The sequence below is a fragment of the Pleurodeles waltl genome, chromosome 2_1, assembly GCF_031143425.1.
Source record: "Pleurodeles waltl isolate 20211129_DDA chromosome 2_1, aPleWal1.hap1.20221129, whole genome shotgun sequence".
NCBI lineage: Eukaryota > Metazoa > Chordata > Amphibia > Caudata > Salamandridae > Pleurodeles > Pleurodeles waltl.
Genome location: NC_090438.1, coordinates 128,663,019 through 128,681,567, shown reverse-complemented (window position 1 = coordinate 128,681,567; position 18,549 = coordinate 128,663,019). Strand labels below are relative to the sequence as shown.

At 46.5% G+C, this 18,549-nt stretch overlaps 1 protein-coding gene across 1 annotated transcript in view; it reads left to right on the top strand.

The window, feature by feature from the left end:
- The window catches only part of COL4A5 (collagen type IV alpha 5 chain), a 1,021,631-nt gene that overhangs the window by 942,468 nt on the left and 60,614 nt on the right, over window positions 1-18,549 (top strand). The window contains exons 48-50 of the mRNA XM_069211570.1: window positions 1,404-1,581; window positions 11,632-11,746; window positions 11,974-12,146. Of these exons, the coding sequence (XP_069067671.1) occupies window positions 1,404-1,581; window positions 11,632-11,746; window positions 11,974-12,146 (466 nt within the window). The remainder of the gene's footprint in view (window positions 1-1,403; window positions 1,582-11,631; window positions 11,747-11,973; window positions 12,147-18,549) is intronic.

Genomic DNA, 18,549 nt, shown 5'->3' with positions numbered 1-18,549 from the left:
CTTCTGATGATGTTGCTATGGGAGACCGTGTCAAAGGCTGCAGGAAGATCGAGCAGGGTGAGGGCTGTTGTTTCTCCTCAGTCCAGGACTATTAGAATGTCATTAGTGGCCATGATGAGTGCTTTTTTGGTGCTGTGGTTCTTTCTGAATCCTGATTGAATGTTGTCTAGAAGATGGTGAAGTTCGAGGAGGGTCATGAGTTGCTTGTTGATGGCTTTCACAATCACTTTTGCTAGATAGGGAACCATGAAGATGGGCCAGAAGTTGCTCAGTTGATTTGGGTTGGCTGCGGGCTTCTTGAGGAGGGAGTTGATTTCTGCAACACCCCATTCATCCTGGAAAGATTTGGATGTGATAAAGGTGTTGATGATGTGGGTCAGGGTGGTAGTCATTGGTGATGTTTCCAGGTTGTAGATGTGGTGGGGCATTGATCTGTTGGGGCCTCTGAGTGGATGGTCCACATGATTGCTGCTGTGTCGTTTCTGGTGAGGGTTGTCCATTCGGTGAAGTGGGCGTCTTGGTTGGTGGTGGATAGTTTAACAGTGAGTTCTCTGGGTTTTGTGTGCAAAGTTGTTGTAGATGTTTGCGATTTTGCTGTTAAAGAAGTTGTGTAGGTTGTACCAGAGTTGCTGGGAGGCAGCAATGTTGGTGACAGTGGCTGAGGGCGAGTGGAAATCCTTAATGACTGAGAAGATCTCCTTGCAGCTGTTGGAGATCCTTTCAAAGCGGACCACTAGTGCTTTTTTCTTGATGTCTCTAATTTGCTGATTATAGCTTCTGAGTGCAGTCTTGTAGGCAGTACTGTCAATGGTGTTGTTGCTGGCTCTCCATTTTCTTTCGTCCTATAAAGAATTGCTTCGTTTATTGTGATTATCATGTGCAAATTATGTTTTTTACATTATTGGAAGACAGCTCTTTATGCTGCATGTGTTAACTGGGACACTGACCCCTAGTACTGTATATCTGCTTTAGCGATGGTTAGAGTGTGACTTGGAAAAAGGGTTCTGGCCCACTAGTTCTCTTTGGACTGCCTTGCTTCTAGTCCTTTGCTGCTGGGAAGCCCTGGCACTGGGGGTTCTTTGGAGGTGCATATTTAATGGGCAGCGTTAGGGGCATGAACACGAGGGAGGGAGAGAGGCACCCAACTTCTTGCTATTTCAGTGTTGAATATCCTTATTCAAGATGAAGGACATGTGTAGGACTTTAATTTGCTGTGTTTTCTAAGGCTGCCTGCATAGTCTGCCTCATTCTCTCACAACTTCTGTAAGTCATTGCTGTGAGCCTCAGGAGAAAGTGCTGATGAACTCAACTGAAAAACATGAGGGTTATTGCTGCAGAGTTAATACTTGGTTGAAGCACAGTTTTTCTCTCTTAAAGATTTCTTTTGTGTTTTTTCCCCATAGGTACAGCAGGCAGTTGTCTCCGCCGCTTCAGCACCATGCCCTTTATGTTCTGCAACATTAATAATGTGTGCAATTTTGCTTCACGGAATGATTATTCCTATTGGCTGTCTACACCGGAGCCAATGCCGCATAGCATGGAGCCACTGAATGGGAAAAACATCCAGCCTTTCATCAGTCGGTGAGTGCTGTCTTGTTGACCAGGTGTCTGTCTTAAGTAGTTTGGGCCAGATCTACAAGAAAGGGGCGCATCAGTCCTGATGTGCCACTTTTTTTTGCACCGCTCTTAGTCCCCCTAACATCACCATGGTAGCGTTGTAGTTACAAATCTTGTAGATTTCACTGCACCATTTTTTGTGGCCTCCCCGGAGGAACGCCCCCTTGCATACATTATGCCTGGCACAGGTATAATGTGGCGCAAGGGGTTACAAAGTGGCGCAATGCTAGCGTTGCTCCACTTTGTAAATATGGTACGTCAGAAATGCCTACCTAACGTCACATTAGTGTAAAAAAAATACCGCTAATGTGGCACAAGGAGGTGCAAGGGCATTGTAAATCTGGTCTCTCAAATTGATTTGATGTAGTTGATTGATGTCTCTTAGTTGCCAGTACAGTAAATAGCGACTTTATAGCCCAGTGTATGACTTACTTGCCCTGTGTTGGATCTGTGAGAAAAGCTCCATGTGAAGTGTTGTTGAGGCCACAACACTGGCCTCTGTTCTCTTTTAGGGGCAGGCTTTTGAAAGATGCCCATCACTCTAACAGTATTTACCACGCTTACTTTAAGATGAGCTGGCTAGTTTCCACCTAATTTGCCCTTCCTCCTTTGTTTTTACACCTTTTTCTTTTATGTCATTTGATAATGATCTTAAATTTTTGTATGAAATGATCCAGATTTTGCCCATCCATTAGGCCTCTTGCACAGCTGTTGTAAGTGCCTAATTATCATATTTTCAAGGGGGTAAATTAGCATAGATTGTATTTTATATGGGTGTGTTTTCAATTGAACAGGAATATGATTTTACGGTTAATATTCAGTATTATGACACCATTAAATAATTTGAGCTGAAACTGTTTTCTTGTATTTACCACAGCATTGAGGATAAGTACAAGCCACACTTCGCTCTTCACTATCAAACCTAAAAAAGGAGTGAAATATGTCTAGGATTATTGAACCTCTGGGATAGTTTATCGTTTGTCAAACAAATTAAAATGAAAATGGCACTGTGCTGTGCTTTTGAATTATTGACGCTAGCAATGGGTGTCCTTGGTTAACAATTTTCCTGTGAATTCATCTACTGTGTGGGCGTTGATTCTAGGACAAAAGTTAAACTTCCTGGTGGTGGGACAGCATACAAGAGAGTCCGGGGATCAAAAAACAGTTTGTACTGCACCTGGAATTCCACATTGTTCAGTAATCTGGAACCTCAAAGGGAAGCCATAGTACTTCAGGGAATAATACAAAGGCATTTCAAAGAATGGGAACATTGCAGGTCAAATAAAGGAGCAAAGCAAAGGATACAGGGTCAGTTGCAGGGAGTGTCATCAATTAGTTAAGTATATGGACCACATCCGTAAACTGTAATTTACACATACATTTCATCACTGAGCGCTTAACTCACTGAGCTGTCTTGCTTGCGTACTGGGATAAGCAAGGTACGAAACAGAAGACATTTTGTGGTACAGTAGTTACACTCTGTTGGGTTATTTATTTATTCCTTTATTTATTTATTGAGATATTCCAACAGACCTTCCGCTGGGAGTGCCTTACAAAACGTAAATGCAGTACCTAAGGCGTGCTTCATAGTTTAGGTGGAAACTTTTGATTGGGCTGTAATCCAACAACATAAAGCTTGAATGGGATTCTATTAAGCGCTTGTTCATCAATGCAGGCATCTCGCTGCTAGGAACAACAAAAAAACATTAAAAAACAATTATACTATGTAGATTTTTTCAAGCAAGTATGTACAACATGTTTACAAATTCAAGCTGGTAGTCTAGGGGGTGTGCAGGTCAGTAGCTAGTTACTAAGGGCTTGGCTTTCAGAAGGTGGTCGTTTAGAGCTGTCTTGAATTATGAAGGAGGTGGTCGGCTGGTGGTGACTCTGACTTCTTTAGTGCTGAGGGTGTCCTTAAATTTGTACTTTTTCAGTTCTCTGGGAAGGGCGACCATTGGGGTAGGCGTAGCTGCTCAAAGGTTGAGAGCCCTCATGTGGTGCTGGGTGGTTTCATAACTGGGAAGAGGCATGGTTGACCTAACATAGGGTGCATCAAAGAAAGGGGTGTCTCAGAAGCCCTCTTAGACAGGAAGAGGTAATACTGGGTCTTATTCACAAAGGTAAACTTCCACTTGTAGTGTAACTTTACTATTTTTTTCTATTCACAAACTATGTGTGTAGTTTTACATGTAGTAGCTTTATGACTGCAGAGAACTCTGCACATAAAAAAATATATGAGAATCATGCTTTGAGAGAGTGGTATTGCGGGATATGAAAGTGACATTCTGATGGATACTTACAACCACTAATTCCTCACCTTTGGAATATCCCCAAGCACCAGACTAGCTCTAGAAACGAAAAAAGCAGTGCATCTGTGCTCTGGTAAGTGGCTCCTTGTGACTCTGCACTGACTTTGTTCCACCCGAGAAGTGACAAACAAAGCTACGTATAGCTGCCATTCATAAAGCAATTTGTCTCCCTGACATTTGTTTTCTCAGTTTCTATCACTGTGCAAGGGAGCATGTCACCCCCAAAAACTTCAGGGTTTAAACCTTGTAGGACTGTTGCAAACATATGTCTATGACAGTTCGGTTTGACTCTGGTGTTTTGGTTCGGAACACAACTCCAAGGCATGCGAGGACTGAGCCCAAACGAACACAGAGGCATCTAAGAATGCAAGGCAAAGCTTTAGTAGTGAAACACTGCAAGACTCCATGCAAGTCCCACTCCTAGTTGAAGTCAAAAGTATGAAGTTACTCCTGCTTACAAAGTCGTACCCTCAACAGGTCTTCATCACGGTAAAAGTCTTTGGATACGTTCAGGTCCAAGAAAAAAAATAAGAAGTACAAGCAAGACTCAGCCCCTTCCTACCACTCTCGATCATCAGAGAGGGCATGATGGCATCACTGTGCCGCTCAGTCTTGCTCCTGTTCAACAGAGGAGCTGATTCAAGACCTGTGCACCCCTACTTTCTGGGGCCGTCTGTAATGTCACTGCAGATCAAAGCCCATAGTGAGGCCATGCTGCACATTTTTGGCACACTTCTGGCTCTCTGTGATACGCTTTGGGGCCACAAGGATCAGCAGGGGCCTCCGGTCAGGTTACCACTGCTGGATTCGTCCTCAATACCATCTGTGCCCTGATAAGTTACTTTGGATTCTACACTGGAGTTGATGCCGACTTTGGTTTCAGCACCAGAATCTGTGCAGTCCCTTAGACATTTACACTGCCACCGATACCCCATGTGGTCTCCAACTAGAGTTGGCCATGTAGGGATGATAACGTGGATGAGTTGATGAAGACAACTGGTATATGGACCTGCAAGATGCTAGAGGACTGGATACTTCACCTGGTAGTGGAGTGGCATGTCTAAGTCTCTGCCACTCCAGCTAAAACCTCAAAACTCTTTAGTACTCCCTTATGGGAAGACAGCTATTTTGTGGGAGGAAGGATCTGTCTCTTCCTCTAAATTGTCCAATGGGGATATGCCCTGCCATTCCTTTTTGTAAGGAAATGCCTCCTTGGCATGGTTACCCCCTGACTTTTTGCCTTTGCTGATGCTAAGTTTTGATTTGAAAGTGTGCTGAGGCCTGCTAACCAGGCCCCAGCGCCAGTGTTCTTTCCCTAACCTGTACTTTTGTTTCCACAATTGGCACACCCTGGCATCCAGGTAAGTCCCTTGTAACTGGTACCCCTGGTACCAAGGGCCCTGATGCCAGGGAAGGTCTCTAAGGGCTGCAGCATATCTTATGCCACCCTGGGGACCCCGCACTCAGCACAGACACACTGCTTGCCAGCTTGTGTGTGCTAGTGAGGACAAAATGACTAAGTCGACATGGCACTCCCCTCAGGGTGCCATGCCAACCTCACACTGCCTATGTAGTATAGATAAGTCACCCCTCTAGCAGGCCTTACAGTCCTAAGTCAGGGTGCACTATACCATAGGTGAGGGCATAAGTGCATGAGCACTATGCCCCTACAGTGTCTAAGCAAAACCTTAGACATTGTAAGTGCAGGGTAGCCATAAGGGTATATGGTCTGGGAGTCTGTCATGCACGAACTCCACAGCACCATAATGGCTACACTGAAAACTGTGAAGTTTGGTATCAAACTTCTCAGCACAATAAATGCACACTGATGCCAGTGTACATTTTATTGTAACATACACCCCAGAGGGCACCTTAGAGGTGCCCCCTGAAACCTTAACCGACTATCCGTGTAGGCTGACTAGTTTTAGCAGCCTGCCACACACCAGACATGTTGCTGGCCACATGGGGAGAGTGCCTTTGTCACTCTGTGGCTAGTAACAAAGCCTGTACTGGGTGGAGGTGCTTCACACCTCCCCCTGCAGGAACTATAACACCTGGCGGTGAGCCTCAAAGGCTGACCCCCTTTGTTACAGCACCCCAGGGCACTCCAGCTAGTGGAGTTGCCCGCCCCCTCCGGCCACGGCCCCACTTTTGGCGGCAAGGCCGGAGGAGATAATGAGAAAAACAAGGAGGAGTCACTGGCCAGTCAGGACAGCCCCTAAGGTGTCCTGAGCTGAGGTGACTCTAACTTTTAGAAATCCTCCATCTTGCAGATGGAGGATTCCCCCAATAGGATTAGGGCTGTGCCCCCTCCCCTCAGGGAGGAGGCACAAAGAGGGTGTACCCACCCTCAGGGCTAGTAGCCATTGGCTACTAACCCCCCAGACCTAAAACACGCTCTTAAATTTAGTATTTAAGGGCTCCCCAGAACCTAGGAACTCAGATTCCTGCGACCTAAGAAGAAGAGGACTGCTAAGCGGAAAAACCCTGCAGAGAAGACGGAGACACCAACTGCTTTGGCCCCAGCTCTATCGGCCTGTCTCCCCACTTCTAAAGACACTGCTCCAGCGATGGTTTCCCCAGGGACCAGCGACCTCTGAAGCCTCAGAGGACTGCCCTGCATCTAGAAGGACCAAGAACTACCGAGGACAGCGGCCCTGTTCACCAAAGACTGCAACTTTGAAACAAAGAAACAACTTTGAAACAACTTGCGTTTCCCGCCTGAAGCGTGAGACTTGACACTCTGCACCCGACGCCCCCTGCTCGACTTGTGGAGAACAATCACTTCAGGGAGGACTCCCCGGCGACTGCAAGACCGTGAGTAGCCAGAGTTGCCCCCCCCCTGAACCCCCACAGTCACGCCTGCAGAGGGAATCCCGAGGCTCCCCCTGACCGCGACTGCCTGCTTCTAAGATCCGACGCCTGGTAACGACTCTGCACCCGCAGCCCCCAGGACCTGAAGGATCCGAACTCCAGTGCAGGAGTGACCCCCAGGAGGCCCTCTCCCTTGTCCAGGTGGTGGCTACCCCGAGGAGCCCCCCCCCCCTTGCCTGCCTGCATCGCTGAAGAGACCCCTTGGTCTCCCATTGAAACCTATTGAAAAGCCGACACTTGTTTGCACTCTGCACCCGGCCGCCCCGTGCCGCTGAGGGTGTACTTTCTGTGTGGACTTGTGTCCCCCCCGGTGCTCTACAAAACCCCCCTGGTCTGCCCTCCGAAGACGCGGGTACTCACCTGCTGGTAGACTGGAACCGGGGCACCCCCTTCTCCATTGAAGCCTATGCGTTTTGGGCACCACTTTGACCTCTGCACCTGACCGGCCCTGAGCTGCTGGTGTGGTAACTTTGGGGTTGCTGTGAACCCCCAACGGTGGGCTACCTTGGACCCAAACTTGAACCCCGTAGGTGGTTTACTTAACTGCAAAAACTAACAAACTCTTACTCCCCCCAGGAACTGTTGAAAATTGCAGTGTCTTGTTTTAAAATAGCTATATGTCTTTTATGTGAAAACTGTATATGCTATTTTGCTAATTCAAAGTTCCTAAAGTACCTACCTGCAATACCTTTCATTTGAAGTATTACATGTAAATCTTGAACCTGTGGTTCTTAAAATAAACTAAGAAAATATATTTTTCTTTACAAAAACCTATTGGCCTGGAATTGTCTCTGAGTGTGTGTTCCTCATTTATTGCCTGTGTGTGTACAACAAATGCTTAACACTACTCCTTTGATAAGCCTACTGCTCGACCACACTACCACAAAATAGAGCATTAGTATTATCTCTTTTTGCCACTATCTTACCTCTAAGGGGAACCCTTGGACTCTGTGCATACTATTCCCTACTTTGAAATAGTGCATACAGAGCCAACTTCAGTGTGGCTTTCAGAAGACCAGCTGTCTGTTTTGCATCAGGAGATGCAGGCTCTTTTGACCAAAGGTGCCATAGAGAGAACAGCAGAACTGGATGTTATTCCCTCTACTTCCTTGTGCTGAGTCCTTTTGTTGATCTTTGCGCTCTAAACGCCTTCCTGCAAAGAGAAAATTATGATGCTCATGCTGGCACAGGTTCTGTCTCTTCTGCAGGTGTTGGGCCTGCACACTTATTTTCATGTGCCTGTCCTTCAGGCCAACAGGTACCTCCTGCACTTCACAGTAGGACACAATCATTTCGAGTTTACAGTGCTCCCCTTCGGCCTCACCAGTGCTCCTCGGGTGTTCATAAAACTGATAGCGCTGGTCACAACGCATTTTCAGAGGTTAAGTATACCCATCTTCCCCAACCTTCAACGACTGGCTTTAAAGGTGGGCTTGCTACAGGGAGTCGTAGACCTTCTCAAGATCATGGCAAAAACATTTGACATCATTGGGGTTCATTGTTAATGTGCTGAAGTCACAACTGGGTCCTTCGCAAAGGCTTCTGGTCCAGGCTTTCCCTTCAGAGCAGAGTCTCAAAATTCCGGCAGTGTTACCAATTCTTCAGCCTCTGCACTGTGAGGATGGCTCAGAGACTTCTTGGCCTACTGTCCTGCTGCATCATGGTTATCACCCATGCCAGATGGCATATACAGTCTGTGCAGTGGGATCTGAAGTCTCAGTTGGCCCTGCACCAAGGTACCTGTCAGACTCTATTCATGTTTTGGAGGAGACTGCAAAAGATCTGCCATGGTGGTTGCTTGACTGCACTTGGACCAGAAGCTAATCCCTCTCCCTACCCCATCCAAAGCTGACTTTGGTGACAGACGTGTCACTGCTGGGTTGAGGAGGTCATCTGAAAGAGGTGGAGATCTGAGGACTCTGGTCTCGGGCAGAGACATACCCCTACATCAACTAGCTGGAGTTGTGGGTGCGTAGGGTTGGCATTTAAGGCCTTTGTGCCACCCATTAAGGTGAGGCTGTTGGAGGTTCTCACAGACAACACCACTGCCATCTGGTACTACAGCAAACAGGTCCTGATGAGGTCCTGAATCCTGTGCCAGAAAGCTTTATATGTCTGGAACTGGCTGAGTCGTCAGGGCATCACCTTGGTTGTAAACCAATTGGCAGGATCTTTGAACACTAGGAAGGATAAACTCAGTCGGCAATGGCTGTTGCATCATGAATGGCAGTTGCACTCTGAGTTGGTGCATGAATTCTTGCAACAGTGGGGAGAACCCTGACTCTATCTATTTTCTTCTACCGAGAACATGGAGTTTCCAAGAAAACTGTCTCTCAGAGAAGCATTCTGCTGAGAGTGGAGCACGGGACTCCTGCTCCTTTCCTTTCTCTGCCTCTCCTGTCCCTAGTTCTGAAGAAGATAAGGAACGGCCATGCCCAAGTCATCTTGGCTCTAGATTAGGCTAGGAGAGTGTGGCACCTGGAAATGCTGGGCTTTAACATCTGTCCTCCGATCAGGGTGGTGTTTCGAGAGGACCCTCTGTCGCAGCAACTGGGCAGGATCTTGGACCTGGGTCTGGGCAATCTGCATTATCATGGATGGAGATTGACTCCTTTGACCTTCCTTCTAAAGTCATTGATGTGATCATGGCAGCCAAGCTCCCTTCCACGAAAATCGGTGTACGCTATGCACTGGGATAGGTTTGTAGCTTGGTGCAGCACCTGCCAGATGGACCCATAGCAGGCCAAACTGTCAGATTTTTTGTTGTTTCTTTTAGCTTTATCCATAGCAAGGGCTTGCAGAGAGTAGTGTTAGAAGTTACTTGTCGGCCTTTTCAGCCACCTTACGTTTGCCGAATCAGCCATCCTTGTTCAAATCGCATACTGTGATGAGTTTTGTTAAAGGTTTATACAACATATGTTTCTGCCCAAACAGTGGAACTAAAATTTGGATTTCACTTTCATAATGCCTACTCCTTTTGAGCCAGTGCACAGTTGTCAGTAACGCCTGTTGATCTTAAAAACAGTCTTACTGGTCGGCATACCCTTAGCTCATCATGTGAGTGGGCTTCAGGCTCTCTCCCTCCATCTACGTTATACCAACTTTTTTTCAGACAAACTAGTGTTGAGAACCTGAGTTGTCTTCTTGCCAAAGGTAGTGACACCTTTTCATGTCATATAAACTTATCACTATTCCAACATTCTTTGCTTTGCCTCACTCCTCTAAAGAGGAGGAGAAACTTAATTGATAGTATGTCAAAAGAGAGCTTAATTTCTACATTGATCATACCAGAGACCATAGTGTGTACAATCAGCTCTTTGTGGGATCTTGAAAGGAAAGAAAGACAAGACAGTGCAGAAGTGGACCATCTCAAGATTGATAGTCCTCTATATTAAGATCTGCTACATGTTGGCTAAGGAGCAGCCTCCAGAAGGCACATTCCAACTTAGCCAATGCTGCTACCAGTGCAGTGGTGCCTGCCCTGGATATCTATAAGGCTGCTAAGTGCACACATTAATGAAGCACTATTGTCTTGCTAGTCAAGCCTGTTGAGATGTGCATTTTGACTGTTTGGTCCTGCCAGAGTTTTTGATCTGATCCACAGATTCACCACCTTGGGAGGTACTGCTTTGGTAATTATTCACAAGGTTAGGAATCTGCAGTTAGAAATATCCATCAGAAAAACAAGTTATATTCAGAAATGTTCCCTCTCGTGGATACTATATTTGACTGCAGGTTTCACACCAGCCTGCCAGCTCCCGTTCTGGGGAATGTTCTCCTCTTTTCGTTTAAAAAGGTCCCAATTTAGGAATTACACACTAAACCTTCCAATTTTCTGATGTACTCCGGGTCTGCGGGCTTGAACAAACCGACAGAAACTGACATCAGTATGCATGGGTGGCACTTGAATGTACCTCCATTTGTCACTTTTGGGAAGGAACAAAGTCTGTGCTGATTTGCACGACATTACCTAATGGAGTGCAGGAGCACTGCTTTTGAAGTTCCAGATCCAGTCTGGCACCTGGGGATATTCACAAGATGAGAAATCAGTAGTTAGATAGAGTATCCACCAAAAATAGCACTACTGAAGGTAAGTAATTTGTTTTAGAGCAAAGTTTTGGGATATTGCAGGAATATCAGAGGGCAATGGCAGGTAAAAATAAATTTTACATGTAACACAACAGACGTTGCTTGGTGTATGTGAAAGACCTTGGACAGTATGAACAAGGGAGACACTGTAGTGGATGATAAAGGACATATCATAAATGAGATATCATGGGATTAAGAGAGACTGCACAGGAAAAGAGACAGAGATTAAAACATTGCAGGGAACGAGAAAGCAACATTGCATGGGATGAGGGAGTCACTTCGAAAGGGGATAAGAGTAGCGTTCCCTTGTAGCAGAAACATTTCAAAGGCTGCATTGAAGCATCATGGCTTGTAAGCCGTACAGATTAAGCCATCCCCATTTCGATTAGAAACCTGCTTTCCTTTACATTGTTCTTTGAGCTTTTTATTGTTTGTGGTACAAACCTTAGTGAATAGTTCTGGCTGTGGATAAAGTGAACCTGGTGAGCTTTCCCCAACACCTTGCCTTTCTGCTCCCTCCTAGTACCCTGGACTTTCAGCATGTGTCACAAATGTTTGGATGGCTATTGGGAGCCCCTTGGAAGTCAGTGAGCCATCCACGTTGCTATGCCACAATGCCACACTGATTTCTTATCTCAAAGCACTCTATTGTTTCCAAAGAGTTTCTTAAAGTGAGGTGATACTTCTAGGTTATCATTGTTTGACTGTCTTCTCTTCTTGGTGTTCCCTTTCTCTGACCCAGGTGTGCGGTGTGTGAGGCCCCTGCCATGGTGATAGCCATACACAGTCAGACCATCCAAATCCCATCCTGCCCCCAGGGGTGGAGCTCGCTCTGGATTGGTTACTCCTTCATGATGGTATGTATCAGTGCTTCCAGTCGCTTTCACCCTGTGTATCACATGCCTACTATTGACTACAACTGTGACTTACTTAGTCCAGCACATAATGTGTATTGCTGTAGATTCTCAAATTGTGTTAGTACTTTACAAATAAAATATCAGATTTTTGCTCCGTACTTAGCACCTTTTGAAAACGTCTTGATTTTCAGGTCTGTCTTTTTATATTTTTCATTTACTAATTCCAGCACACCAGTGCAGGCGCAGAGGGGTCTGGACAAGCCTTAGCATCACCAGGGTCCTGCCTCGAGGAATTCCGCTCAGCTCCATTTATTGAATGTCATGGTCGGGGAACCTGCAATTACTATGCAAACTCGTATAGTTTCTGGTTGGCAACGGTGGAGTTGTCAGAAATGTTTAGGTAAGTAGAAATGGATATCTCACCCCAGTCGCATTCTACGAGAAGGGGCATGAGGATGTGCCTTACGCTATGCTTAGTAAGTGTAAAGCAGGGTCTCTACTTAATTTCTCCCTGCACTGTTTATGTACAACCTTCTCATGCTGATGTATGTGAAAATGGTACAACATACATCAAGTTACAGTTAATTATGTGTAGGTGATTTAAATTGCAGTGTAATGTGCTGCTCAAATTTTGACATTCAAAACATGCACTGGTGGATCACTTACTACCTGCATATGCATATCTTAGCCAAGCTCAGTATTTACTCTACCCTATCTATTATGGGGTTGAAAATATTTGCAGATCAAACTGTTTCCCTCATCACCTGTCTTGCTTGTGGTTGTGAATCATGTTTGCATTCACTTCTATTTGCCCAAGTATGATAATTTTTCTCTACTACAAAAATATTTGCAGCAGCCGCTGGCTATAAACCTCATATCCTGTCATGTTTAATTACTAGCAGCTACTGAGTTTCCATTACCAGTGGAAAATGATCTGCTTGTTTTGACAGATGGTTATGTTTTTTTGCAAGTTCTGGGTCCAGCGTTGGGCTAACTTTTCTTTATCAATGTGCATAGTCCGGACAATTGGTTTATTATGAGTTAAGCAAGCAAGCACGTGCTTCCTCTTATTTGTTACCACAAAAAGAGGTACACACATGTTTGACAAGCTGTTTTTTCAGTCCTGTCGCTACTCTTGTTTGCTGTAAAAGCGGTGCGTTGGTGTAGTCTAGATGACAAACCTCCTAGGAAGTGTATGGGAAAGAAGATTAAAAAGTGACACATTTCCAAGAGAGTGAAGGGACAGATAGCATGGGGCAATACAAGCATTTAAGGACTGATTTAAGAGCCCCTATCACCACCTTAGCGCCGCCATAGCATCATTTTTTTAATCCTAAGGTGGCGCTAAAGTGTAAATTGCGCCAATTTGTAAACTCTTACGCCACGTTATGCCTGCTTCAGGCATAATGTATGCAAGGGGGGCTTTCCCCCGTTAGGGGTGCTGAAAAAATGGTGCAAGGAAATCTAAAAGATTTCCTAGTGCCATTTTTTTGGGCACTATTAACGCTGGTTCAGAGCAGGCGTTAAAAGGGGGCATACCATTATTTATATTAGGCCCCTATGTACTCTGCAGGAGAAGCACCACAATTTTGGCGCTACTCCTGCAGAATACATCAATAGCATCATAAAAAATGACGCTATTGCCCCCTACCCTGCGCCATGGTGTGCCGTATTTTAAATACGGCACACACATGGTGGTGGAAGGGGACGCAAGGAAAGTGGTGCTGCACTGGGTGCAGCGCCACTTTCCTTAAATCTGCCCCTTTGTGTTTGAGCGCATCAGACACGAAGAGACAGTTATGGACCGGCAGTAGCAAAGGCAACACTTTAGCCTCCAGGCAGGGCAGAGTCACAGAGGGAGAGAATTCTATGGCAGTGGACAGTAGCAATGAACATGATGCAGGATGGCTGTGTGAGTTAAATACTCACTGTAAGGAAATGCCTCCTTGGCATGGTTGCCCCCTGACTTTTTGCCTTTGCTGATGCTATGTTTACAATTGAAAGTGTGCTGAGGCCTGCTAACCAGGCCCCAGCACCAGTGTTCTTTCCCTAACCTTTTGTGTCCACAATTGGCAGACCCTGGCATCCAGATAAGTCCCTTGTAACTGGTACTTCTAGTACCAAGGGCCCTGATGCCAAGGAAGGTCTCTAAGGGCTGCAGCATGTCTTATGCCACCCTGGAGACCTCTCACTCAGCACAGACACACTGCTTGCCAGCTTGTGTGTGCTAGTGAGACCAAAACGAGTAAGTCGACATGGCACTCCCCTCAGGGTGCCATGCCAGCCTCTCACTGCCTATGCAAGTATAGGTCAGTCACCCCTCTAGCAGGCCTTACAGCCCTAAGGCAGGGTGCACTATACCATAGGTGAGGGTACCAGTGCATGAGCATGGTACCCCTACAGTGTCTAAACAAAACCTTAGACATTGTAAGTGCAGGGTAGCCATAAGAGTATATGGTCTGGGAGTCTGTCAAACACGAACTCCACAGCACCATAATGGCTACACAGAAAACTGGGAAGTTTGGTATCAAACTTCTCAGCACAATAAATGCACACTGATGCCAGTGTTGGATTTATTACAGAGCCAACTTCCTACACTCACCACCAAAATATGCAGTGCTCTGCACATCACAAGTTCAAATCCCAGTAAGGCTGCCTCCGCTGTACAGCCTTTTGAGCATAGTAAATGGAGTATCATTAATTTAGGTAAAAGTAACACTTGTTATTTATACCGCTTTGAAACTGCTTAAAAGGAGACGCAAGCATTAACTACGAAAAAAAGTATTAAACGTGTTCTTCAGGAGCAGCAGTTCCAGTGCCAGTGCCAGTCACATTCTTCTTCTCTCCCACATCTCCTGATGCTGTGGGGAATTCTGTGTAGTTTCTACACTGACAATGCTGTTGCTACTCTGTGCTTCTGTGTCAGTCATTAGTGCAGGTGAAGATAGCCTCATATGCATGTGCAAAACCATCCAAGTCAACCAGTGTGTAAAGAAATGGCTCCCTGTTGCAGTTACCCCCCACTTTTTGCCTGATACTGATGCTGACTTGACTGAGAAGTGTGCTGGGACCCTGCTAACCAGGCCCCAGCACCAGTGTTCTTTCACCTAAAATGTACAGTTGTTTCCACAATTGGCACAACCCTGGCACCCCGGTAAGTCCCTTGTAACTGGTACCCCTGGTACCAAGGGCCCTGATGCCAGGGAAGGTCTCTAAGGGCTGCAGCATGTCTTATGCCACCCTAGGGACCCCTCACTCAGCACAGACACACTGCTTGCCAGCTTGTGCGTGCTGGTGAGGACAAAACGAGTAAGTCGACATGGCACTCCCCTCAGGGTGCCATGCCAACCTCACACTGCCTGTGGCATAGGTAAGTCACCCCTCTAGCAGGCCTTACAGCCCTAAGGCAGGGTGCACTATACCACAGGTGAGGGCATAGGTGCATGAGCACTATGCCCCTACAGTGTCTAAGCAAAACCTTAGACATTGTAAGTGCAGGGTAGCCATAAGAATATATGGTCTGGGAGACTGTCAAAAACGAACTCCACAGCTCCATAATGGCTACACTGAATACTGGGAAGTTTAGTATCAAACTTCTCAGAATAATAAACCCACACTGATGCCAGTGTTGGATTTATTAAAAAATGCACACAGAGGGCATCTTAGAGATGTCCCCTGTATTTTACCCAATTGTTCAGTGTAGGCTGACTGGTTCCAGCAGCCTGCCACAACCGAGACATGTTGCTGGCCCCATGGGGAGAGTGCCTTTGTCACTCTGAGGCCAGTAACAAAGCCTGCACTGGGTGGAGATGCTAACACCTCCCCCAGGCAGGAGCTGTCACACCTGGCGGTGAGCCTCAAAGGCTCACCCCTTTGTGCCAGCACCGCAGGACACTCCAGCTAGTGGAGTTGCCCGCCCCCTCCGGCCACGGCCCCCACTTTTGGCGGCAAGGCCGGAGAAAATAATGAGAATAACAAGGAGGAGTCCCTGGCCAGTCAGGACAGCCCCTAAGGTGTCCTGAGCTGAAGTGACTCTAACTTTTAGAAATCCTCCATCTTGCAGATGGAGGATTCCCCAATAGGATTAGGGATGTGACCCCCTCCCCTTGGGAGGAGGCACAAAGAGGGTGTACCCACCCTCAGGGCTAGTAGCCATTGGCTACTAACCCCCCAGACCTAAACACGCCCTTAAATTTAGTATTTAAGGGCTTCCCTGAACCTAAGAATTTAGATTCCTGCAACTTACAGAAGAAGAAGACTGCTGAGCTGAAAACCCCTGCAGAAGAAGAAAGAAGACACCAACTGCTTTGGCCCCAGTTCTACCGGCCCGTCTCCTGCCTTCTAAAGAACCCTGCTCCAGCGACGCTTTCTCCAGGACCAGCGACCTCTGAATCCTCAGAGGACTGCCCTACTTCCAAGAGACCAAGAAACTCCCGAGGACAGCGGCACTGCTCCAAAAGAACTGCAACTTTGTTTCAAGTAGCAGATTTAAAGACCCCTGCGACTCCCCGCAAGAAGCGTGAGACTTGCAACACTGCACCCGGCGACCCCGACTGTGAGTAACCAAAGTTGTCCCCCCTGAGCCCCCACAGCGACGCCTGCAGAGGGAATCCCCAGGCTCCCCCTGACCGCGACTGTCTGAACTCCATTTCCCGACGGCTGGAAAAGACCCTGCACCCGCAGCCCCCAGCCCCTAAAGAAACGGAACTTCTGTGCAGGAGTGACCCCCAGGAGGCCCTCTCCCTTGCCCAGGTGGTGGTTACCCCGAGGAGCCCCCCCCTTGCCTGCCTGCATCGCTGAAGAGACCCCTTGGTCTCCCATTGAAAACTAAAGGAAACCCGATGCTTGTTTGCACCCTGCACCCGGCCGCCCCCGCGCTGCTGAGGGTGTACTTTCTGTGTGGACTTGTGTCCCCCCGGTGCCCTACAAAACCCCCCTGGTCTGCCCTCCGAAGATGCGGGTACTTACCTGCTGGCAGACCGGAACCGGGGCACCCCCTTCTCTCCATTATAGCCTATGTGTTTTGGGCACCTCTTTGACCTTTGCACCTGACCGGCCCTGAGCTGCTGGTGTGATAACTTTGGGGTTGCTCTGAACCCCCAACGGTGGGCTACCTGGGACCAAAAACTGAAACCTGTAAGTGACTTACTTACCTGTGAAAACTAACAAAAACTTACCTCCCCCAGGAACTGTGAAAATTGCAGTGTCCACTTTTAAAACAGCTTATTGTGTTTTATGTAAAAAGTATACATGCTAATGTAATGATTCAAAGTTCCTAAAGTACTGACCTGCAATACCTTTCAAATGAGATATTACATGTAGAATTTGAACCTGTGGTTCTTAAAATAAGCTAAGAAAATATATTTTTCTATAACAAAACCTATTGGCTGGATTTGTCTCTGAGTGTGTGTTCCTCATTTATTGCCTGTGTGTATGTACAACAAATGCTTAACACTACTCCCTTGATAAGCCTACTGCTCGACCACACTACCACAAAATAGAGCATTAGTATTATCTCTTTTTGCCACTATCTTACCTCTAAGGGGAACCCTTGGACTCTGTGCATACTATTCCTTACTTTGAAATAGTGCATACAGAGCCAACCTCCTACATTGGTGGATCAGCGGTGGGGTACAAGACTTTGCATTTGCTGGACTACTCAGCCAATACCTGATCATACGACAAATTCCAAAAATTGTCATTAGAAATTGATTTTTTGCAATTTGAAATTTTTCTAAATTCTTAAAAGTCCTGCTAGGGCCTTGTGTTAGTCCCTGTTAGCATTTCCTTTTAGAGTTTAAAAGTTTGGTAAAAGTTTGAATTAGAACCTAGAACTAGTTTTAGATTCTTAAAAAGTATTCCAACTTTTAGAAGCATAATGTCTAGTGCAGAGATGAATGTGGTGGAACTCAACACCACACCTTACCTCCATCTTAAGATGAGGGAGCTAAGGTCACTCTCTACACTAAAGAAAATAGTAATGGGCCCCAGACCTTCCAAACTACAGCTCCAGGAGCTTTTGGCAGAGTTTGAAAGAGCCAACCCCTCTGAGGATGGCAACACAGAGGATGAGTATAGTGACTTGGAGGGTGATTCCCCCCCACCAGTCCTATCTAGGGAGAACAGGGCCTCTCAAGCCCTGACTCCACAAATCATAGTCAGAGATGCTGGTTCCCTCACAGGAGGGACCAACCTCTCTGAAATCACTGAGGATAACTCCAGTGAAGAGGACATCCAGTTAGCCAGGATGGCCAAAAGATTGGCTTTGGAAAGACAGATCCTAGCCATAGAAAGGGAAAGACAAGAGATGGGCCTAGGACCCATCAATGGTGGCAGCAACATAAATAGGGTCAGAGATTCTCCTGATATGTTGAAAATCCCTAAAGGGATTGTAACTAAATTTGAAGATGGTGATGACATCACCAAATGGTTCACAGCTTTTGAGAGGGCTTGTGTAACTAGAAAAGTGAACAAATCTCACTGTGGTGCTCTCCTTTGGGAAATGTTCACTGGAAAGTGTAGGGATAGACTCCTCACACTCTCTGGTAAAGATGCAGAATCTTATGACCTCATGAAGGGTACCCTGATTGAGGGCTTTGGATTCTCCACTGAGGAGTACAGGATTAGGTTCAGGGGGGCTCAAAAATCCTCGAGCCAGACCTGGGTTGATTTTGTAGACTACTCAGTGAAAACACTGGATGGTTGGGTAACTGGAAATGAAGTTGTAAGGAAATGCCTCCTTGGCATGGTTGCCCCCTGACTTTTTGCCTTTGCTGATGCTATGTTTACAATTGAAAGTGTGC